The sequence below is a fragment of the Mustela putorius genome, unplaced genomic scaffold (genome assembly GCF_011764305.1).
Source record: "Mustela putorius furo isolate JIRA1106 unplaced genomic scaffold, ASM1176430v1.1 tig00000997_pilon_pilon_pilon, whole genome shotgun sequence".
Taxonomy (NCBI): domain Eukaryota; kingdom Metazoa; phylum Chordata; class Mammalia; order Carnivora; family Mustelidae; genus Mustela; species Mustela putorius.
In genome coordinates this window covers 4,705,734-4,727,505 of record NW_025421527.1, presented here as the reverse complement: position 1 = coordinate 4,727,505, position 21,772 = coordinate 4,705,734, and the positions used below count along the sequence as shown (strand labels likewise).

Sequence of the window (21,772 nt, the reverse complement as noted above, 5' to 3'; positions counted from 1 at the left end):
CAAATAGGGCCTCCGCGCAGCAACCGGGCGAGCGCGAAGGGACAGCTGTAGCGGGCCCCGTGGGTGCGGCGCGTCCCGCGGAGCCCACGGCGGGGCCCCCGGTTCCAGCCCCACGCGCGGCTGGAGGGGCGGCTGGGGGGCTCCTCTCCTGCCTCCCGTCCCGGGAGCGCGCGGCGGCCTGCGGCTCGGGGACCCTCGGCAGCCCCGGGGCCTGGCGTTGTGGCGCTTGTTTGTTTCCTTGGCAACAGGGAGAGGAAACCCCCGCTCGCGAGGCTGGGGAGTCCCCGGCAACCGCGCGCACACACACACACACACACACACACACTCGCGGCCTCACGCGCAGCCGCCCACGCGCAGGACCTGCGTCAGCACCGCGGGCCGGCAGCCGCCTCGGGGCCGGGGCGGGGACGCCGGGCGCGGCGGGAGGGCGGCCCGGGCCGCTCGCCGCCCCTCCCCCGCCCCGGGCCCCGCCCCTTCCCATCCGCCTGCCCTCCCCCACCTCCAGCAGGTGCGTGGGGGGTGGGGAGGGAGAGCGGCGGGCGGGCCCCGGGCCTACTGGGGAGGTGGGAAGGAAAGGGTCGCGCGGGTTGCGGCCCGCCTGGCCCGAGTCTGGGCGCGTGTGACAGTAAGGGACACTGCGCTGCTGTCGTGTATCTTGACGCTTCCGGGAAGCTGGGCGGACTACCTGGGCCCAGTCTGGTGGGGGAGGGGTCGGGAGCGTGGTCCGGTGTGTGGGGAAGGAGCTCCGGGTCCGACTCCAGGATCTCGCTGCTGGACTGGTCTTCTTGGGGTCTGGGCCGAAGAGAAGTGGGGTGTAGCTAAGCTGGAGGTGGACAGCTGGGGTTTGGGGCCTGCTCCTGTCCCCTGTCAGCTGCGTGGCCTTGAGCAAGGCAGTTCACCCGCCCATACCTCCCCATCCTCATGTGTATTGGGGGACATCCAGGTGCTCGCTCTGGGTCCTGCAAGGATGCTTAGGGAAGGTTAAGATAGCAATCTTGTGTGGGGAGGGGAGACCTTGCCTAGGTGTGAGGGTGAGGGGTTGGCTCTCTACCCCATTATCCGCCACCCCTTTGGCCTGGCTGGAGCCCTGAGGGAAGACTGGCTCCGGCTCAGCGCCTCATTAGGCTGGAGGGGGAGAGTGAGTGGGAGCTCTTCCACGCGGCCCCCAGCCCAGAGCCCGGTGCCTGGCAGACGCTTTAAGAACAGGTACAGGTACTCCTTCCTTCCTCAAGGTTGCACTGATCATCTGTGCGGGACTCACTCAGCAACTCAGCAACTCAGCACCTGTTGAGTACCAGGCCCCGAGAGCAAAGGATGAATGATGGCGACCTGCCCTCAAGAACTCACTATAAAGGGATTTCCAGACCTTGGCCTTGAGTCCCCAAATCACCCCCCCCCACCGTACACCAGTCCCTAGACCCTCCTCCAAAGAGTCAGTCCTTCCCACTGCTGTGGGGGGAGCACAGCTGCCTCCCCAGTGGCCTGGGACCCGGGTGAAGCCTCTCCCCTCCACCGTCCGCAAAGATAGCCTAATGGCAAGATCTTCGCTTCCAGAATCAGGCCGACCTGTTGCAGAATTCCAGTTCTGCTACTAACTAACCACAAGACCTTGGGCAGGTGGTTCTCAGCAGGAAGAGGTTTTGCCTCATGGAAAACATTTGGCAACATCCAAAGGCCTTTTGGATTGGCTCAGCTGGTCGAGGAGGTGCTCCTGGCATTTAGTGGGTAGAGGCCGGGAACCTCCCCCCCAAAACAAAGAAACCTCCAGCCCCAAATGCTGGGAGCTCGGAGGCCCCGCCTTAAGTGAAGAATTTAACTTTCCAGGCTTCGGTTTCCTCCTCTGTAAAACACGGCTATTTCTAGTCTCTAGCCTGCAGAGCTACGGTGGGGGCTCACCGAGGTGGCCCCTCACAGCCGCCCTGTGCCTCCACCTACTCCCTGCCCCACTCACCAGTCATCATTAGCTTCCGGAATCCCTACTGGTCCGGGTCCCCCACCCCCCCACCCCGCTCCCTCCAGCTTCCCTGGTGTCCTGGCCAGGGCCTCCTCAGCCTCTTCCCCTCTCAGAACCCGCACCCCCCGAGTTCTTGCGTCTGGGGGCCCCTGCTCCTTTGGCACCTTTGCCCAGGCTTCCTCTGAGGCACCAGGCCACCCCAGCACCTCCCACGCCTTCCACCGAAGTGGCATAAGAGAGCGAAGCGTGTCCTGGATTTGGTTCAGGCTGCTTGGTCCAGGCTCCGAGCTCAGCCGATTACTTAGAATCTAGTTTTGGGAAAGTGAGTCTCACCTTTGGGAAAGTGAGCGTCTCCAGCCGCGAGGGGGTTCTGTGGACCAGCTGAGAATGTGCAACGGTGAACTTGACTGGAAAAGTGTCACTCACTGTCCAGCATCGTCCCACTGTGTGTCTGTATTTAAATATTTATCTATTTAAGTAATCTCTACACCCAAGGTGGGGCTCGAACTCATGAGCCTGAGATCCAATGATGTACTCTACTGACCACAGAGCCAGCCAGGTGTCCCCAAGTGTGTATCATTTAATCACTGCAGCGTCCTTGTTTTATAGACCAGGAAAGGGAGGCCAGAGTCACACCCCTGAGAGCAGGGCCCGGCGCACTCAGCTCAGGTAAGAAACTCTGAGCGGCTCCTGTGAGCCACATGTTAGGAACAGAGCAGGTGTTGGGGACACAGATGACTGAGACTTGGTCCCTCCTGTCTCTCACAGCACTTTTGGGAGGAAGGCTCATGGAGGAAGGGAGGCACGGCATGCCTTGTGCCCTTCTCCAGGGTCACTTCCTCAAGACAGGTGCCACCTCCACTGCCCTGGCCACGCCTTAGACTCACCCCTGTATTCTGATAATACTCATTCCTGCTCCAGCTCTCGGGCCTCTGGCTTCCATCTGGAATTCACTCTCAGTCCAGAGTCCTCTGCTGTTCTGCAGCTGCCGCGCTTGCTCGTGCTTCTCCCTTGGTCTCCCCACCAGTGGACAGTGTAGTAGCCTTGCCTCTTCTGGGCACCTTGCCCATGTTGAGGTGAGGAACGGAGGCCCTGAGAATCCAGTAGCAGAGCGAGGAGGGAGAGGCAGGACTGGAACCTGCTCCCCACCCCGGGTCAGGTTCCCTCTTCCGGTCCTGGCCTCCTGTTTTCTCCTGCTGCTGCTTCTGGGACTGGGGATCTGTGGCCTAGTGAGGGTGAGAGCAGGAGTTAGGAATGGGAGTTAGGATCGGGTATTCAGGATCGAGGCCCACTTTGAAGTTTGGATTTAGGATTGAGGCGTTCAGTGCTGGTGGTAAGAGAGGGGAGACCCTTCGGAAAGAGCCTACAGTGAAATCTGGGCTGAGAGTCCACCCCCTCCTTTCTCCTGCCTCTTTTCCACAAAGATGAGGAGGTCTGGGATAGGAAGGGTTAAGTGTGGTTTTGCTTCCCAGGCCAGGAAGGGAAGCTGGGCCTGTCTGGGACTGGGTGGGGCAGAGGGGGGGCTCCGTGCCCGGAGGTGGGGGGGCCTGAGGCGGTGGGAACAGTATGAGCCCTGTCCCTCACGTTCCACTGGCTAACCCACCCTGCCTCTGCTCCTAGTTTGGGGAACAGAAGAGGGAGAAGCAGAACAAGACTTTTTGTTTTGTCTGGGAAGCTGAGAGTGGGGGCCACGCCCTGGGGGAGAGGGCCGCCTGGGGGGCTGGCTGTGTCCTGGATCCCTTGCTTGGGTGTGTCCTGGACGGTCACCATCACAGAGATGGGAAACTCAAGCATCCCCTCCACGGCTCCCCTCCATAAATACTCAGAGTTCCCATCCTAACCCCACTCCAACCCCTGTGTCCTCTGAGGCTGGGCTCCAGAACCCAGGGAAGAGGGCCCTCCCTGCTCTGCTTCCCTTTCCTATCACAGAAACCCTGAGATCCCGGAGCTTTAGGCATTAGCAACATAATTGAGTTTTCTGGGTTCTTCACCAGAGCAGAAGTCATGGGAGGCACAGGGGCAGGATGTGAACTCATGTGGGTTCTGGAGCCTGGGCCCTGCTGCTTCTTAGAGAGAGAATGATTTGGGGACTCAAGGCCAAGGTCTGGAAATCCCTTTATAGTGAATTCTTGAGGGCAGGTTCCCGTCATTCTGAGGCCCTGTGAGCAGAGGATGAATGATGGGTTAGAGAAGGAGAGGTGGTGGGTGGGGCCCCGGCTAGGATTGCTAGCGGAGGACAAGGCTGATCAGAGGAGTCCTTGGTGAGGCCTGGGGTGGGGACATCTGGGCACGTCCCCTGGGTGATCAGTGGCAAAGCCGACCTGGCCAGGGAGGTCTGTAGTGATAGTGCAGCTGGAGGGCTGTGGGGTCTCTGCTGTCCCAGCCCCCCAACACCGCCTCTCTGGCTGAAACCAGGACAGAGACCCACCACTGGCTGTCCAGCCCCTGCCCTGCTTCCCCTTCCAGGCCCCTCTGGGAACCACAGGAATCTGGGACCGGGTGTCCCGGCAACGTGATGAGTGCACGCACAGCTCTGGTATCTGTTTTAAATTATCCGTTAAAATAAGTTCAGTCTTGCAGTTGGCAGGGCCGGATAGAAGGAGCAGAAAGGATGGGGGGGGGGGGGGGAGGGGACCTCCTCCGCAGCCTCTTTTCCCGGTCACTTGGGTCTGAAGAAGGGGTAGGGATGGGTGCAAATGCCTGGGTCCTACTCCTGGCTTTCTGCGGGGGCCTGCAGCTTGGTGCTGGGGTCAAGGACCCAATGCTTGGCTTTGAAGGGTGAAGATGGGGCAGAAGATAGGAAAAGAGGGACCCCAAACTTCTGGCCCCTGCCCCCCAAATTGAGGGTTAAAGGAACTCAGGACCCAGAACTTCCCCGCAGCCCAGCTCCCCAGGGAGCTCGGCATTCCCTCCCCACCCCACGCTGGCACACTGCGATGCTGCTTTGAATGGGCTGCCCACATGGGGAGGGGGGTAGGGGTGACTCACTATTACTACGGGGAGGAAAGGGGGAGCCGGCGGTGGAAGAAGAGTGAGTCACCCCTATGGGCACCAGGCTCAGCCCTCCCCCCACCTTTCCTGGATCGGCCTGCCTGACGCCCCCCCCCCGCCCCCCCCCCCCCCCGCGCCTTCCACCCGCTTTCTCTTTCCTCCTGCCCTTTGCCCACCCACTCCCAGCCTTTGGCTGGGCCTTCTCTCCGGGAAGGCCCGAGCCGGTGGGGGCAAGCTTGCGGCTGGGAGGGAGCCCTGGGAGCGGGCGGACCCGAGACGCGGGAAGCGCGGGGCGGAGCGGGAGCGCGGGCCGGGGTGGAGCCCCCTCCGCCGCGCCCCGCGGTGCTCGCCCCTCCGCGCCGCCCCCTCGCCTCCCGCTGCGGCCGTGCGGCGGCCCCTTTAAGAGCGGCGGCCCCTCCTCCCACTCCCTAGACCTATTAGAGCCCGTGCCCGGCGTCGGTGACTCAGAGTGTCCGCGGGAGCGCCGCAGTCACCGCCGCGCGCCCAGGTCCCGAGGTCCGACAGCGCCCGGCCCAGAGCCCACGCCCGCCAGGAGCCCGCCGAGAGCCCGCCGGCCCGCGCGCTCCGACCCCGAGCGGTCTCTGCCCTTCGGCCCGAGCCCCGCGCCCTTCCCGGGACCTCTGCCCTGTGGGCAGCGCTGCCACCCTGCCGGCCATGGAGACCCCGTCCCAGCGGCGCGCCACCCGCAGCGGGGCGCAGGCCAGCTCCACCCCGCTGTCGCCCACCCGCATCACCCGGCTGCAGGAGAAGGAGGACCTGCAGGAGCTCAACGACCGCCTGGCGGTCTACATCGACCGGGTGCGCTCGCTGGAGACGGAGAACGCCGGCCTGCGCCTTCGCATCACCGAGTCCGAGGAGGTGGTCAGCCGCGAGGTGTCCGGTATCAAGGCCGCCTACGAGGCCGAGCTCGGGGATGCCCGCAAGACCCTCGACTCGGTGGCCAAGGAGCGCGCGCGCCTGCAGCTGGAGCTGAGCAAAGTGCGCGAGGAGTTCAAGGAGCTCAAAGCGCGGTGAGTGAGCGCAGGTGGCGGCGCGCGTGCGGGAGCCCAGAGGGTGGGCGGGCCGTTGCCCCGTCGGATCCCGCCGGCCGGCGGCCGATAAACTTGGCTTTCTAGTCCCCTCCCTCCCCGGAACTGCCCCGGCGGGTGACTGGCAGTGCCAAGGGAAATTGTCAAGACGGGACAGAGAAGGGAGGGGTCTCTGGCAGAGGGCGGGGTGTCTAGGGAATGGTGGGGACAGCGGGCCAAGTGGGGGCTGACGGCAGGCCCACAGCTCTGTCCCTGTCGGGGCGGGGGTTGCAGGCCGACGGGAGCCAGGGGCGCTGCCCGGTCTAAGAAATCTGGGCTCTCAGGACACACTGGAGTGGGTCAAAGGGTCCTGTTAGAACTTTCTTGGCTGGCTTGGCACTGTGCCAGCTGTGCCCAGCCTGTGTCTGGACACCTGGTGCCCATTAAGACGGAGCACCCCTGCTGGCAGTCGCCCAGTGGGGCTGGAGAGAGGTTAGCGGGGCAGGAATGTGGAGGTGACCCCCTTGGCACAACTCTTTCCGGGGTTCCAAGAGTTGGGAAGCTTTCCGCCCTCTCCACTCGCCTGTCTGGGACCTTCTCTGGGCTCTGACAGGCCCTTCAGCCGGCCCCAGGAGCACCGCTCCCCCGCAGCTCCCACAGCCCTTGGCCTGCTTGGCCCAGGAATGCAGGAGAGGGAGGGAGACAGAGGGCAGAGGCTCCCGGCTCGCTCCCGGCTCCCTCCGGCTCAGGAAGTTGTGTTGTGTGTGCCCAGGTCTGGTGCACCAGCCTTGGCCTTCCGCCTGGTGCCTGACGCTGGGCGGCCCTGCTCCTCCCTGCCTCTCCTTGCTTGGGGCGAGAGCCACTCTCATTTCCCGGCCCCACGGAGCAGTCTTTGCTGGGCCCGGTCCACTCAGCCACTGACTGTTTTGATCTTTGCCTTAGGAAGCTGCTGGAATACAGGGACATTTTTGAAATCCAGCCGTTGGCCACTTCAAGCCCCTCCTACCTCACCCATCCCTGCCGCACCCTACCCCACCCTGCTTGACTCCACCCTCTTTTCTCAAAAGGCCTTTGGAGCCTGGAAGTTTAGGCCCCTTTCCCTGGGCCCTAAGGATTTACTTTCCTCCTCTCCGTTCCCCTTTTCTCCAAGCCAAGGAGCACTGAGGTGCTTGAGATCCTTGGGGTGGCCGGTGGGGGCCACAGCTTGACGTTCCTTCTTGCCTGCCTTTCGGTCGTCTTCAGACTGGCTCTCCTCCGAGCCTCTCTGGATCCGGAGATCCAGATCTCGCCCTGCTCTTGGCCCTTCCTCTACCAGGCCCCAGGCCCCATGGGCGTGGCGGGTCTATCCCCTCCTGAAGACTGGGTGGGAACTGTGGCTGCAGACAGGGTCACTCGCCGGGGGCATTGTTGCCAGAAGCCACTCCTGTCTTTTTGCAGTAGTGACAGGAACTACTGAGCGAGCAGGACAGGACAGACGGGAGGCAAGCTGGGGGGGTTGCCCAGAGCACCAGCGTGTTAGATTAGTCTGCCGCTGCCTGTTCCTGCGAAGGGCATTCTCAGCGGGTGTTTTGTGGGGCGACACTGAGACAGGATGAGTAGTCAGCCTTCCCTCGCTAACCCAGCCACGCCAGGCTGTCTCCCCAGCCTCGCGGTGCAGCTGTCCAGGCCTGGGACGCCAGGCGGGTGTGCACGCACGTGGGGCAGGGGCGGGGGCGGTGTGTGCCCGGGTTATATTTAGCCATTTCCCTTTCTTCTCCCTCTCCGATCCTGGCTGGGGAGGCTGGGCTTCCGGAAGCGAGCGGTGGGTTGACACACCTGGATCTCGGGCTGCTGGGAGGCAGGTGGAGACGAAGCCTCGACTCGGGGTGTCTGTCCCCGTCTCTGTCTCCAGTGGAGAAGACTGGATTCCTTGCTTGTCTTTGTGTCCGCTGTGTCCAGGGCGAGAAGAGTAGAACTGGGGAGAGAAAGAAAGGCATTGCCGTGACTCCTCCTACGAAAGCCTAGGGAGAAGGTGTTGTCTGGTTTAATGTTTAATGAGAGCGCAGAGGTCAGGGCCAGCGTCTGGTTGGGGCGCGGAGCTGTCTGTAAGATCCCGTGGCAATCCCTGGCCCAGTCTGGTACCTTGACCACACCCAGGGCTTTGGGGCGCCCTCTGGTTGGGCTGGGTAATAGGCTCCAAGCAGAAGCAAGCACACACCCCCCCACATTCTGTCTATGCTGGAGTCTAACGTGTTTGGACAACTAAGCATGGGGGTATGGGTAGCTGAAAACACCAGGGGAGCCCTCTTGGGGGCCAGGCTGAGAGCTGGGCCCCAACCCAGCAGGACAGCTGGGCGGCTGACTCAGATGCTGTCCCCCCTCCCTTCCACCCCGGTGGCTTTAGAAGAGACAGCACATGTCTTAAAGGGAGGGGGCGCGAATGCCGCACTCTCCCCGTGCTCCCCAAGGCATCCTGGGAGCTTTCCGTGGGACCCCTGCTGGAGGTCTGGGGCCAGGGCCCCAGCGGGGGCCGTGGTGCCACAGGTGGGTGCAGAGCGGAGTCCAGGTCCAGGGCTGCAGGCCGCAGCACGGGGCTGAGGTCTGCGCCTTCCTGCGTGGAAGTGGAGGAAGGCCGAGTCAGAAGTGGGGAGATCCTGGACCCACAAAGCAGAAGCTCCTCTTCCCCCAGGACAAGGCTGGGTGTTTGACAACTTCCTGTATTGTCTGCTCCAGTGCGGTCCCCAGGAGGCCGGGCAGGGAAGCGGAGGCCCAGGCTGGTCCCAGCACTCAGTGGGGCAGAGACTTGTCTGGTCACAGAGCAAAGGGGTGTCCGGTCAGGACTTGAGCATAGGCCTCCAGAGTTCCAGTTCAGGGCCTGTGCCACGGGAGCCGACTTCTCTGGCTTAGAGGACAGGGCAGGGTCCGGAGGGCGGGTGTGGTGGGGCGGAGGCTCACTTCCCCCGTCCGCAGGTGGCACTCTGAGACCAGCAGGGCCAGCGACCTCGCCATGCTGTCCTGTCCTGCCAGGGTCTGCTGGTAGCCAGCCTTTGCTCTGCCCTGTACCTGGAGAGACCCAAGACCCTGCCAGGCCGGGGACCCTAAGACAGAGCTCTGCAGGGCTGGCGATTCCTGTCTTGGGACTTGGCCCAGGAGGTGTCTACTTGGAGGAAGGACGCCGTACCCTCTGGCGGAGATCGAAGGGGACAGGGACGGAGGCCTTTGAGGAAACCTGGGCCCCTGTTCTCACCTGAGGGAGCCCCGGTGTTCTCTCTCGCTGCCCCCCGCCCCCGTCCCCGAAGTCTACATTCTGCTTTGAGGCAGTGAAGGGGCAGCTGAACTCACGGACTGAGCACTGCGTGAGGAACCCAAAAGGGACAAAAGAGACCGCACCTCCCACCGGGCTTCCTGAGTGCCTCCCTGTGACCACAGGCCCGGCTGGTCCCTCCCCCAGTCTCCATTCTGAGACTTGCCCTTGTGTGGGCAGTGCCCCTCGTCCCCCCCAGTACTCCCCCGGGATTCAGTAGTTCAATGTCAGGGCTGAAGCCAGGGGCAGCTGTGAGAACAACTGGTCCGCAGGGCCTTCACCTCCCAGCTGGGCCTCTGCCCCTCCCCCAGCCCTCCCCTCCCGGCCCCTTACCCTGTCTGGCTCAGAGGCCTAGCACTAGGGCGGTGCCCCCCCAGTCCCGCCTCCTGGAGCCCCAGGGTCCTGGAAGAGACTCGGGCGGCGTCCAGAGAGCGGTTGGAGAGGCTCCTGTCCTTTAACGAGGCGGCCACCAGCAAAATGACAGCCAGCACGAGGCCGCAGGAACAGCCCTGGGCCTCCATGCCCTTTACCCTAGGCTTGGTCCCGCTGCCACACTGCTGTGTGACCCTGAGCCAGTCACCTTCCCTCTCTGGATTTCCCCAGCTGTGGAATAAAGGGGTGAGAGCAGGAGGTGTCCAGAGATCCTCAGGTTCCAAAGTAGCACAGGGACCCACGACGTGAGAACACAGCCCTCCAAAACACCAAGCCATAAATGTTATAAGCTATAAATGTTAAAATTAAACATACTTAATGTGAACATAATTAACAGCCAATGGTGTTCTCAATAGAAATGCTTCCCACGAGCTGCGGAAGGCAGAGCGCAGACACGCTTCTCTGTTGTCAGAGGTTGTGCGAGCAGTTCACAGTGGTGACATTACACTCTCGGTTTAGGCTTTGTCTTTATTGCTGGTAAGAAGGGACACTTCATGGTCACGCGTCCGCGTCCGCGTCCAGGACGGTGGGAAGGGCCATGTTCTACAGGACGGGCTGAGGGCCACGGCCCGTGCTGGGCTGGCAGGAACTCCCGGGAGGGGCCGCGCTGTTACCCGCGGACGCGCGGCTCACCCTGGGCTGCCCACCCATTCCCTTCCCTTCCCGCACCCACTCCAGCTCCCCTAACCTGAGGTGGGGCTGTGAGGAGGACTTGGAGGGGGACAGTTTGGGAAGGGGGGCAGGGCGGGGTGCTCCCTGTCCGCGTGTGGGAGAGGAAGCCAGGATTAACTCTGGCTGGATCCCAGGCCCAACGCAGGAGCTGAGTCACGGCAGAGGGCAGCGTGAGGGTGGACAGGAGACCCTGAACTTGCTCGGTCAGAGAAGGAAGGGCTGGGGGTGGCCTTTTTTTGAGGGGTGCCGTGGATGTTCTTGCCCAGCGGCAGCAAGAGGCAGGAGGGCGGGATTAGCACGGGGGACAGAGGGAGGGGACGGAACAGGTGTCCCTTTAGGGCCGGGTCAGAGGAGCTGGGGACCCTTCTAACAAGGGGCCTGGTTTCTGGGGGGTGGCAGGGATGGGGATTTCCAGGGCCCCCCTTCTCCTGGGGTTCCAAGCTGGCACCTGGAGCTGGAATGCGGTGGGACCAGAACTCCTAGGTCCTCCCACTTCCTTTCCTGATCTTGGGGTGTGGTTCCCACCCCCTCTTGCTGTCATGGGGTTAATAAGCAGAAGCCACCAGGGGGAGGGTTCATGCATCCTAAAGAAGGGACTTCTGAGTCAGCTTCTTGTGGGGGAGCCCCTAAATACCCCTCCCCCCTGGACATTCCCCACGCCCCTGCTTTTGGTCTAGCCCCAGGCCTCAGCCGTGCATTGCCGTGACCAGGCAGGAGGGACTTCTAGAGAGATAGGCCAAGGAGAAGGAAAGGGGAGTTGGCAGGGACCTTGAGAGAGCCGTTGGTCAGGAAGCCAGCTGCCTATCGTGCAGGACCCCGGGGCCCAGCCTCTGGCTGCGGGCGCCTCCTGCCTCCTGTCTCGGTACAATGCCACGTTGATACACCCAGCAGCTGTGACTCAGGCCTGGCCCCCCGCCAGGCCCAGCGCCTCTGCTGGAGTTGCGTCTGAACATGTCCACAGGCCTCCCAGGCCTCCTGTCAGTGCCAGTCCCTCCCCCTGCCCCCCACCCGGAGTCACCACCTGGCTTTGTGTAGGGTGGGGGACAGTTGGAGCCCCGCGGCTCTGGACAGGGATCTGAGGGCCTCGAACCAGGCAGAAGCACTGGTGTCACACCCAGGAGAGGCCCGGGGGAGGCAAAGCCATGCCCGCACCTGTGTGGGGAGGTCCGGGTGGGTCCACCCCAGGGGCCCACCTGTGCTCTCTGGCTATGAGGTGCTCAGAAGGCTCCGGGGCCTGGCAGGGCCGGGAACACCCCTCCCCCACAGTTATGCTCCTGAAGGTCTCTCTGCCCGCGAGGACTGGTACCTGGAGGCCCACATGTCCTGTCTCCCCACAACCTGCCCTTACTAGAAAGCGGCGGCCGACCCACAGCCCAGCCGCGCAGCCCAGTGGTGGGGACCATCCAAGCCCGTGGCTTCGCACACCGTTTGGGCGCCATGACTCTCCTGGGGAGGCCGGGGGAGCCCTTGTCCCAGGCTTGCTACCCGGGGCCCGAGTGCCACCCTCTGCGCCCCCCAAGGCCCCCTTGGGGTGCCCCACTGGCATTTTGGGGACTCTGTCCCCATCTGCTGTGAGTGTCCTCAGGTGACCCCATGGGCAAGCCTTCTCGGGCCAGGGTCGGTTTCCCCAGCTGCGACCACACAGGGGTTAGCCCAGGAGGAGGCCCGGCCTGCGGGCGTTCCAGGCACAGACGGGAAAAGCCCCGGATGTAAGTGGACAGAGCGTCCGGCCGGGGTCAAAGCAGCCGCAGAGCATGTGGCGGTGGCGTTGGGGATAGACCAGAGCGCCAGGGCAGGGCAGAGGCCGTGCAGCCTGCGGGGTGGGCTTGGAGGGACAGAGGGAAGGAAGGACAGATGGGAAGGGGGAGCTGCCGGAACAAAGTGGGGGGGTGGCGGGGGGAGACACCCTTGCTGGCAGGAAGCGGGCTTGGGCCCCGTCTGGAGTCCCTGGAGGGGAGGGAAGAGCTGCCTCTGGCCCACACCCCCGCCCTGCCCTGCCCTGCCCTGCCACAGGGGGCGCCCTTCACAGCGGGGCTCAGAGACCCTGCCCGCCCCTCCCCTCCCTCCTGTCCCGGGGTTGCCCAGCCATGGGGAACTCTGTGTGCCGGTGAGCTGAGGGGCCCAAGGGGACCGGGGAGGGAGCCCCTGCAGGGCTGGGCGGCTCCTCAGGGACCCCGTGGCCACGTTCCCCTCCCCCTCCTAAGTCTGAGGGTGGCCTGGGATCTCTGAGCCCCTTGCCTGCTCCTCAGGCCCCGGGGGGAGGAAATGGGGGCCTCCCCCGCCCAGCCTAGCAGTTGTCCCTAGCAACGGGGCCCAAACAGGCCTGGGCGGCCTGGCTTCCATATCTGGCATCAGAGCCAGCTGAGGAGGGTGACTCAGTGGGCGGGCCAGCACCTGGCCTGGGGCCCACCCGGCCCCCGAGCTTCCCTACCCTGAGGCCTTGGCCCTGCGGGACCCCGGGCCCCTGCGGACCCCGGGCCCCTGCAGACCCCGGGCCCCTGCAGACCCCCGGCTGCGGGCCCCAGCTCTCCGCACGCTGCCCGCCCCAGCCCACTGTCTCTGTCCGGTCGAGGCGGCAGCAGGACCACCGGCCCTGCTGGCCTCACAAGCCCACTGGGACGCAGCCACTCCCGTGCTCGAAGGACCTGGACGCGAGGGCTGGGGCAGGACGTGGGCAAAGTCAGGGTCTCCCCTGTGGGTGCTAGAGGATTTCCCGACCCCTGCCCGGCATTGTCCCCCCAGGATGAGTCACCTGCAGCCCTGTTCCCGCCCTTCCCGGCGCCTGGGCCGCCCCACCCACCGCTCGCCACCAGCCCCAGTGGCCCTGGCACCTGAGGGGCTGACCACCTGGCCAGGGTCTGCTCGGGGGTCCCTGCTGGGTCTAGGCAGGCAAGGGGCCTGGCTTTGCACTGTCCCGGCCGCTTCCTGGAGTGGGCACGTGGCTCCCCCGCCACACAGCGCCTGGGGGCTGAGTCATGAGCTGTGGGTGGCTGACAGTGTCCCACACATGGGGGCTCTCCACCCCGCATGAGGAAACCGCCAGTGCGCCCTCCCTCCCTCTTTGCCGGTGGTTCCTGGCTGCGGTCGCCAGGACAGGACGGGGCTGCTTCGAGGCTGTCCTAGGGGCTGCTCTGCTGCAGCTCTGCAGCTGCCCCGTGGACGTGAGCCTCCGTGCTTCGGCGTCCTCAGTGACACGGGGAGGGTGCCGGCTTGTGGGCCGCTGTGCAGACCAAGGGAGCGAGCATGGACCCTTAGAGCAGTGGCCACTGTGTGACGGGTGCCCAGGCCTGCTGGCTGCCTCGCCTTCCTCTGATGAGCCTTGTTACCCACACCGCCGTCGCGGGGAGTCGCGGGGGCAGCCCCGCAGACCGTGCGCTGGCAGAGGGCAGCAGCCGGCCCCTCAGCCCGGGTCCTGCGCCACGGCGGGCAGGCGGGATCCCCGCAGAAGGCCTTGGGAGCCAAGGCGGGGGTCCCCTACAGCAGGATTGAGTGGGACCCCGGTCCTGGGCCACTGCCGCCTACAGGCCCTTCACTTGGGTCCTCTGTGCCTAGTGTCCTCATCTGAGAGCAGGGGCCTGCGCCGGCCCCCCACGAGCCCCTCCCAGTCCTCTTGGCCCAGAGCAGCTGCAGCACCACCAGCCGCGGGTGTAGAGGCCTCTGTGGGCCTCTGGAGTGGGCCCAGGAGCTGCCGTCTGGGGCCGCACGGCTTCACTTTACCAGCGGTTTCTTCTTGGTTCCTCCCCCTGCCGCTGGCTCAGCTTCGGAGAAGTTCTGAAGTCATGGAAAGTTGGGGCTATGTTCCCAGCCAGGGGCTGGGCCGGATGGCAGCCAAAACCTGAGCTGGGTTTTGACTTTATTTTTAGCTTTTCTGGCTGAGTCGGAGGAGGGGAGACATCCTCCAGGCCTGGACGGGCCTCTCTGCGCGGGAGACAGACGCTGCCCCATCAGAGGGCTTGTTCTGGGGTGTGGCCGGCCCCCGGGCCCAGCGCGCCTGCAGGGGCGCCCTCTCTAGGTCTTTGCGTCCCCTGACCCCAGCTGGGTGTCACCGTGTCCCCCTCCTGGTAGGGCCCTGCTAGAGACCAGTGACCCCGTTTGGAAAGTCCTGGGCGGTGGCAGGAGTTCACCCCCGTCTGGGCTGCGCCCTGCACAGTTTCGTCAAGGCTCTCTCGGCCTCGCAGGGAAAGGCTGGGTCTCTTAGAGCGAACGGCTTTTGCCGAGGAGAAAAATGTTGAAGGGCCACTCTTCTTGCTTCCAGGACAGAAGTCCCCCACCCCCGCCCACGTTTGGTTTTACTTTCCCTTTAGTCTCTGGCTCAGGCTCAGGACAGAGGAGTTCCATGAGGGCAGCGGGGCCCAGGCCCTGGGCTCCTTCCCTCCAGTCCCGGGGCTGCTGCTCTCTCTCACCACATATTGCAAAGTTCTTGGGTTTCCCAGAGGTTTGGACCCCTCTGTGTCTCTGATTCACTATCTAGCAAACGTAACTGGGGGCCCAGAAAGAGAGGGAGGTGAGAGCGAGAGCCGCGTTTATCTGGTTACTTGGCTAAAGCTTCGCCCAGCTGGAGGGGTAGAGAGGTTCAAACCTGGAGACCCAGGGGCCACATCTGGAGCCAAATGCTGAGGGTTGCGGCCCAAGGGCCAGGCTTAGCATTCTCTCCTGCTCTGATAAGGCCCGGAGGGCAGGCGGCAGCTGGAACCCCTGTGCTTGGCCCGGATCAGGGGACCCAGACTGGGTATGAGAAGGGGAGGGGTCAGTACCAGGCTTTGCTGTCCTCCTGCCTGAGGTTTGGTTTGTTTTTTGTTTTTTTTTTTTAAGATTTTATTTATTTGTTTGAGAGAGAGAGACAGACAGTGAGAGAGAGCACGAGCGGGGAGAAGGTCAGAGAGAGAAGCAGACTCCCCATGGAGCTGGGAGCCCGATGCGGGACTCGATCCTGAGACTCCGGGATCATGACCTGAGCCGAAGGCAGTCGTTTAACCAACTGAGCCACCCAGGCGCCCTCCTGCCTGAGTTTTAAACAGACCATCCCTGATGTGTGAAAGGGGCTAGGAGAGGTGGCCCATCCCTTTGGGGCCCGAGGTGCCGTCGGGAAGCACGGACCCCAGGGCTGGAAGCCTGGCTGTCTGAGCCCCTGCAGGGAAGGAGGCCTGGCCCGGTGGAGAGTGGGTGGAGTCAGGGAGAAGGTTAAGGGCTCGGGGCGCCTGGGGGGCTCAGTGGGTTGAAGCCTCTGCCTTCAGCTCAGGTCAGGGTCGGTCGCAGGGTCCTGGGATCGAGCCCCACATCGGGCTCTCTGCTCAGCAGGGAGTCAGCTTCCCCCTCTCTCTCTGCCTCCCTCTCTGCCTACTTGTGATCTCTGTCTGTCAAATAAATAAATAAAATCTTAAAAAAAAAAAAAAAAAGGTTAAGGCCTTGTGTGGGAAGGGGCAGGAGACAAAGGTGGCCCTGTCTCTTTGGGAAGGAATGGGAGGAGAGAGAGGGAAAGGCATTCATCTCCTGGGATTGCTTTTGCCCTTGGCCCCAGGCACGTTCCTGAGCACTGAGTCATGGGAAGGGTGGAGAAGCAGGAAGGGGTTTGGGGGACCTTGGGGAAAGTGGGAGTCCAGCCCCAGGGGCAGGCCTATGCCAACAGACCAAGAGCAAGGATGCCCTCTCCTGGCACTTCCCGGGACAGGCGGGCCGGCCGGGCAGGCCTCTGGGAGGTGACTTGTGGCTCCCCGCTGGAGCCAGGTTCTCCTTGGGGCACGGACTTCTCCTCCTAAGCCCACTCTTCCTTGCTTCCTTAGCAACACCAAGAAGGAGGGCGACCTGATGGCCGCCCAGGCCCGGCTCAAGGACCTGGAGGCTCTGCTTAACTCCAAGGAGGCCGCCCTGAGCACCGCGCTCAGCGAGAAGCGCACGCTGGAGGGAGAGCTCCATGACCTGCGGGGCCAGGTGGCCAAGGTGAGGCCAGCCTCCGGGGCCGCTGTGACCCTGCCTCCCCCATGGCCAAGATCAGGCCACTCTACTCCCCCTGCCGGCCCCCGGCCCCCCCTTGCCCGCCATATCGCAGCCGCCTCTGCCGGCGGGTATCCTGCAGCGGTGATGCCAGACCGCCCGTCGCCGGGAGCCCGGCCAGCTCAGGGGCTAGAGCTTGCGAGTCCAGATCTCGGGGCCGCAGGGTGGAGCCCCACATCGTCTGTAGAGCTTATGTTCATAAATGAAAGAGCCCCCAGCCGCATCCACGTAACTTTGTAAGGACTCGTGCCTGGCCCCCATCCCTCCTGGTTTGGCTGTGCCATCAGAGAGCCGTGCTCCCTCTGGACATCAGAGCCTGGGCTGGTAGTGGGGGTTCATCACCGATGGGATGCAGGCACGGGTATGATTGTACTGACTTTCGAAACCCCCCACCATCCGTGCTGCCTCCCATCTCCCAACCCAGGCTAGGGACGGAATCCAGGAAGCTGGCTGGCTCAGCCTCCTCCGATCAGAGCACGGGCACAACCAGCGTCAGTTGCCCAGCTGCCGTTGTGGGCCCTGTCCCCTCCCGGGCCCTGCCACAGCAGTGTGCCGGACAGACGCGAGAGTCCAGCAGGCTGACTGCCAAGCCCGGGCTGGGTCATTGCCCTCCCGGCCTCCCACCTCCAGCCGCTCCCTGCACCACTCAGGGGCCTTCCCACCCCCGGGCCTTTGCACAGGCTCTCTTCCGCACCCTGGCCAAGGCAGTGCCCCCCAGCCCCCTGGCACACTTTGGTTTCTTGCCCCGTGCTCCTCTGTACTTTGGACACCCCCCCCCTTCAGAGCACGTCCTGAGCTGTGCCGGGGAGGGATGCGAGTACCTGTCCGGAGCGGGTTCTGTGGGTGACGGGACACTGTGACCTCGGTGACCGCGGAGGCTCTCCGTCCCCCGGACCTGTGTCTGCACACGTGAAGGGGTGTGCCGGACAGACCCTCGGCTTCCTTGCGGCTCTGATGTTCCACGGCCCGTCTCCCTGACCTCTGCCCCCTTTCTCCCAGCTCGAGGCGGCGCTGGGCGAGGCCAAGAAGCAGCTGCAGGACGAGATGCTGCGGCGTGTGGACGCTGAAAACCGGCTGCAGACCCTGAAGGAGGAGCTGGACTTCCAGAAGAACATCTACAGCGAGGTGGGCGGGCTCCGTGGGTACGGCCGCGGCGCTGGGGCTGCGCTGGGTGCCGGGTGCGGGCCTCACCCGCCTGCCTGCCTTGTGCTCGTTGCGGGGTGGGGGACGTCCAGCACCCAGACCCCAGGGGGAAGGAGGGTGACAGGGCCTCCGCTCAGGCGTAGGATTGGGCAGGGGGCTTGGCCACCCGGGCCTCAGCCTCCAAGGACCGGGTCCCATCTCGGGTCGCCCCCAGGAGCTGCGTGAGACCAAGCGCCGCCACGAGACGCGGCTGGTGGAGATCGACAACGGGAAGCAGCGGGAGTTCGAGAGCCGACTGGCGGACGCGCTGCAGGAGCTGCGGGCCCAGCACGAGGACCAGGTGGAGCAGTACAAGAAGGAGCTGGAGAAGACCTACTCCGCCAAGGTGCTGCCCCCGGCCACCCCCACACCCCCCGCCCCGGCTCCCTCAGCCTCCGCCCGGCCTGGACGGTGCCACCACCACCGCCACCGGCAGTGCCCTGACCCTGTGCTCTCCCCCTGAAGCTGGACAACGCCAGGCAGTCGGCGGAGAGGAACAGCAACCTGGTGGGCGCCGCGCACGAGGAGCTGCAGCAGTCCCGCATCCGCATCGACAGCCTGTCCGCCCAGCTGAGCCAGCTGCAGAAGCAGGTGCCCCCGCCGCCCTCCCGGGGACGGAGCGTTCTGCGGGGGGGCGGGGGACGACACAGTATGCCCTGGGGTCCCAGCCTGACTGGGGAGCCTGGGATTCAGAGTCCGTGACCTGGTCTGGCCTGTGTGACCTGCACTCCACAGAGCCTTGGTTTTACCTTTTTTTTTTTTTTTAAAAGATTTTATTTATTTGAGAGAGAGAGAGAGAGCGTGAGAAGGGGGAAGATGAGCGGGAGAAGCAGATCCCCGCAGAGCAGGGAGCCCGATGCGGGACTCGATCCCGGACTCCAGGATCATGACCCGAGCTGAAGGCAGCCGCTTAACCCACTGAGCCACCCAGGTGCCCCTTGGTTTTCCCTTTTGAAAATGGAGGCACCTCTTACCCTCCGCGAGGCTCAGTGCTGCGGCCGGCTGTGCGTTTGTGGCCGGAGGAAGCAGGTTCCAGCCCCAGAACGAGAGATTTCAGTTCAATACAGGGAAGGTTTTGGGGAAGCCAGCCAGGCCACGTGAGAGCCCCCAGCAGGCCCTGGTGGGGGGCCGGAGAGCCAGGATAGGGTCCAGGGTGGGGGGCACCGCTTGTCCTCCTCCCACACCCTGGGAGCTCCCCTGACCCCGGCTTGCTCGCCCAGCTGGCGGCCAAGGAGGCGAAGCTGCGGGACCTGGAGGACGCGCTGGCCCGTGAGCGCGACACCAGCCGGCGGCTGCTGGCCGAGAAGGAGCGGGAGATGGCGGAGATGCGGGCGAGGATGCAGCAGCAGCTGGACGAGTACCAGGAGCTGCTGGACATCAAGCTGGCCCTGGACATGGAGATCCACGCCTACCGCAAGCTCCTAGAGGGCGAGGAGGAGAGGTGGGTCGGGAGGAGCCCAGGGTGGGCCATGGGGGCGGGGGGGTGGCCCACTGCCGGCGCTGACAAGGCCTCTCTGTGTCCCCTTGCCAGGCTGCGTCTGTCCCCCAGCCCCACCTCACAGCGCAGCCGAGGCCGCGCCTCCTCCCACTCCTCCCAGACGCAGGGGACCGGCAGTGTCACCAAGAAGCGCAAGCTGGAGTCGTCCGAGAGCCGCAGCAGCAGCTTCTCCCAGCACGCGCGCACCAGCGGCCGCGTGGCCGTGGAGGAGGTGGACGAGGACGGCAAGTTCGTGCGGCTGCGCAACAAGTCCAGCGAGGTGGGCCTGCAGGCCGGCTCGGGCTGCGCTCCGGGAGGGAGGAGCTGCTGCAGGAGGGGATGGCCCTGGGACCGCGGGCTGCCCCTCCCAGAGCCAGACCAGGGCCAGGTGTCCCTCCACTGGCTGCGGGACCCTGGGCGAGCGGCTCAACCTCAGCATGCCCGGTACCTCGCTCTTCTCCCTGGTGGGGCCCAGCCCAGGCGCGGGAGCAAGATGGGCCGGGGAGCCCGAGCACGCCTCCCCCACCTTCCCCTTCCCTTCCTTCCCGGCAGGACCAGTCCATGGGCAATTGGCAGATCAAGCGCCAGAATGGAGACGACCCCTTGCTGACCTACCGCTTCCCGCCGAAGTTCACCCTGAAGGCTGGGCAGGTGGTGACGGTGAGTGGCAGGGTCCCCTGGGGCGACCTTGGGTGGGGAGGGGCTGGTCTGAGGCTGGGCACGCTGGACTGAATCCCCTTCTCTAACCCTGCCTCCCCAGATCTGGGCTGCAGGCGCCGGGGCCACCCATAGCCCCCCTACTGACCTGGTATGGAAGGCGCAGAACACTTGGGGCTGCGGGAACAGCCTGCGCACGGCCCTCATCAACTCCACTGGGGAAGTGAGTATGTTGCGGGCCGGCCTCCGGCTGGACCAGCCTCCCCCAGAGCTGGAGCCAGCAGCACCCAGCCCCGGGGGGCCTAGCTCCCTCCCGGTCAGCCCCGGGCCCCAGACTCTGTCCAGCGGGCAGACCCGGGGGGGCCTCCTCCAGCGGCCTAAGGCAGGGATGGATAAAGGCAGGAGCGCACTCCTCTGACACTCACACAGTCCCCCACCGAGCCTGCCAGGTCCCTCTGGAGAAGGAAAGTCCCTCCGCTCCAGCGCCACGGAGGGCAGACTGCAGGGGGGTCACTGGGAGTGAGAATGCCCGTGCCCCTCCCCGGCTCTGACCCCTGACCCCTGGTGTCTGGTGCCCCGTCCCTGGCAGGAGGTGGCCATGCGCAAGCTGGTGCGCTCAGTGACTGTGGTCGAGGACGATGAGGACGAGGACGGAGAGGACCTCCTCCATCACCACCATGTGAGTGGCAGCCGCCGCTGAGGCCGAGCCCACGCCGGGGCCTCCCTCCAGGCCTCTCCTTGCCAAAAATTGTCTCATTAAAGAATGTTTTGGAACTTCACACGCTGCCCTGGCTCTTCTTCTCTCCTCCCTGTACCTTGAACAGGGAGCCCAGGTGTCTGGGTGCCCTCGGCTGGGAAGGAGCGGGAACATCGCCGCCGTGGGGTGTTCCCGCGGGAGCAGCGGACAGGGTCTGGATGTGTCTCCCAGGAAGGGGCCAGGAGGACAGATGCGGGGCGCCTGGCCCTGCCTCTCTCCCCCCACGCCTGTGGCTGGCATTTCCTTTCTCTTCCCCTTCCTGTTGCATGCGCCCCCCCCCCCCGTTTCTCCTTCCTGCAAGAAGTTCTCTCCTTCTCTCCCCAGTCCCCAGCCCCGTTGTCTTTGCATGGCTGCTGCCCCACGAGCTCGCTCGCTCTCCTCTCCCTCGTAAGCTTCGAGTGGCCGGCACAGGGTCCAGGCGCAGCTCCAGGTGCCGGTCCCCAAGTCTTCCTGACCCTCTGCCCCCCACGGCTTCCCCTCCTCCCAGCAGGGGCCCTCCACTGGGGCCCCCAAACCCAGAGCCCACCTTTCTGCCTGGTGGCGGTGCGCACCGGAGCGCAGAGCGGGGGCTGGGCCCGAGCGCACAGTCGGGGGCTCGCCGCGTCCCCCCTGAGCCTTGTCTTCCTCCTCAGGGCTCGCACTGCAGCAGCTCGGGGGACCCGGCTGAGTACAACCTGCGCTCGCGCACCGTGCTGTGCGGGACGTGCGGGCAGCCTGCCGACAAGGCCTCTGCCGGCAGCGCGGGCGCCGCGGTGGGCGGATCCATCTCGTCCGGCTCCTCGGCCTCCAGTGTCACGGTCACCCGCAGCTACCGCAGTGTGGGGGGCAGTGGGGGTGGCAGCTTCGGGGACAATCTGGTCACCCGCTCCTACCTCCTGGGCAACTCCAGCCGCCGCACCCAGGTGAGTCCCCGCTTGGCCTGCACACCTGCCAGCAGGGGCCGCGGGTCCTTGAGGGTTAGGTCAAGGGGGCCCTGTGGGCGGGGGAGAGGCCTTCTCTTCCGCAGCCCGGGGGAGTGGGAGCCTCCTCCCCCAGCCCAAGGTCCCTGCCGGTGGGCTCCTGCACCCTGCCCCTCCCGTCTGAGCCCCAGACTGGAGGGCGGGGGCGGGGCGGGGGGCGGGGAGGGGGGGGCACAGGCTGGCGCTCACACCGCTCCCCTCTCCCCTCTCTCTCTCAGGGCCCCCAGAACTGCAGCATCATGTAATCTGGGACCTGCCAGGCCGGGTGGTGGTGGAGGCCTCCCGCTTCTGCCCCACTCTCGCCCACCCCCGCCCTGCACCTCGTGGGACGGGGCTTGAAGCCAAAGAAAAGTACCCCTTTGGTTTTCTTCTTCTATTTTTTTTTTTTT

At 64.7% G+C, this 21,772-nt stretch overlaps 1 protein-coding gene and 2 long non-coding RNA genes across 3 annotated transcripts in view; 2 read left to right on the top strand and 1 right to left on the bottom strand.

Annotated features, from left to right (window-relative positions):
- The window catches only part of LOC123393744, a 20,113-nt gene extending 15,526 nt beyond the window's left edge, over positions 1-4,587 (top strand). Inside the window, exon 3 of the long non-coding RNA XR_006608572.1 lies at positions 2,564-4,587. This is a non-coding gene — a long non-coding RNA (uncharacterized LOC123393744). The remainder of the gene's footprint in view (positions 1-2,563) is intronic.
- LOC123393746 lies at positions 644-8,071 on the bottom strand. Its single transcript, XR_006608574.1, has 2 exons — positions 7,789-8,071; positions 644-3,180 (listed from the first exon to the last, which is right to left on the bottom strand). It is a non-coding gene; the product is annotated as an uncharacterized LOC123393746 (long non-coding RNA).
- On the top strand, positions 5,395-21,772 carry LMNA (lamin A/C). Its single transcript, XM_004778539.3, has 12 exons — positions 5,395-5,976; positions 16,141-16,297; positions 17,351-17,476; positions 17,709-17,879; positions 17,999-18,124; positions 18,754-18,974; positions 19,065-19,290; positions 19,563-19,670; positions 19,771-19,890; positions 20,257-20,346; positions 21,057-21,326; positions 21,602-21,772. Exons 1-12 carry the CDS (start codon positions 5,621-5,623, stop codon positions 21,626-21,628), a joined length of 1,998 nt encoding a protein of 665 aa, XP_004778596.1. The 5' UTR covers positions 5,395-5,620; the 3' UTR covers positions 21,629-21,772.

What these genes read in the sequence shown, in the direction of transcription:
- LMNA (XM_004778539.3), top strand. Translation starts at nt 5,621, where the DNA reads ATGGAGACCCCGTCCCAGCGGCGCGCCACCCGCAGCGGGGCGCAGGCC. An exon ending in AGAAGACCTACTCCGCCAAG is followed by an intron (nt 17,880 to 17,998) that starts GTGCTGCCCCCG and finishes CTCCCCCTGAAG; the next exon opens with CTGGACAACGCCAGGCAGTC. An exon ending in ACCTCCTCCATCACCACCAT is followed by an intron (nt 20,347 to 21,056) that starts GTGAGTGGCAGC and finishes CTTCCTCCTCAG; the next exon opens with GGCTCGCACTGCAGCAGCTC.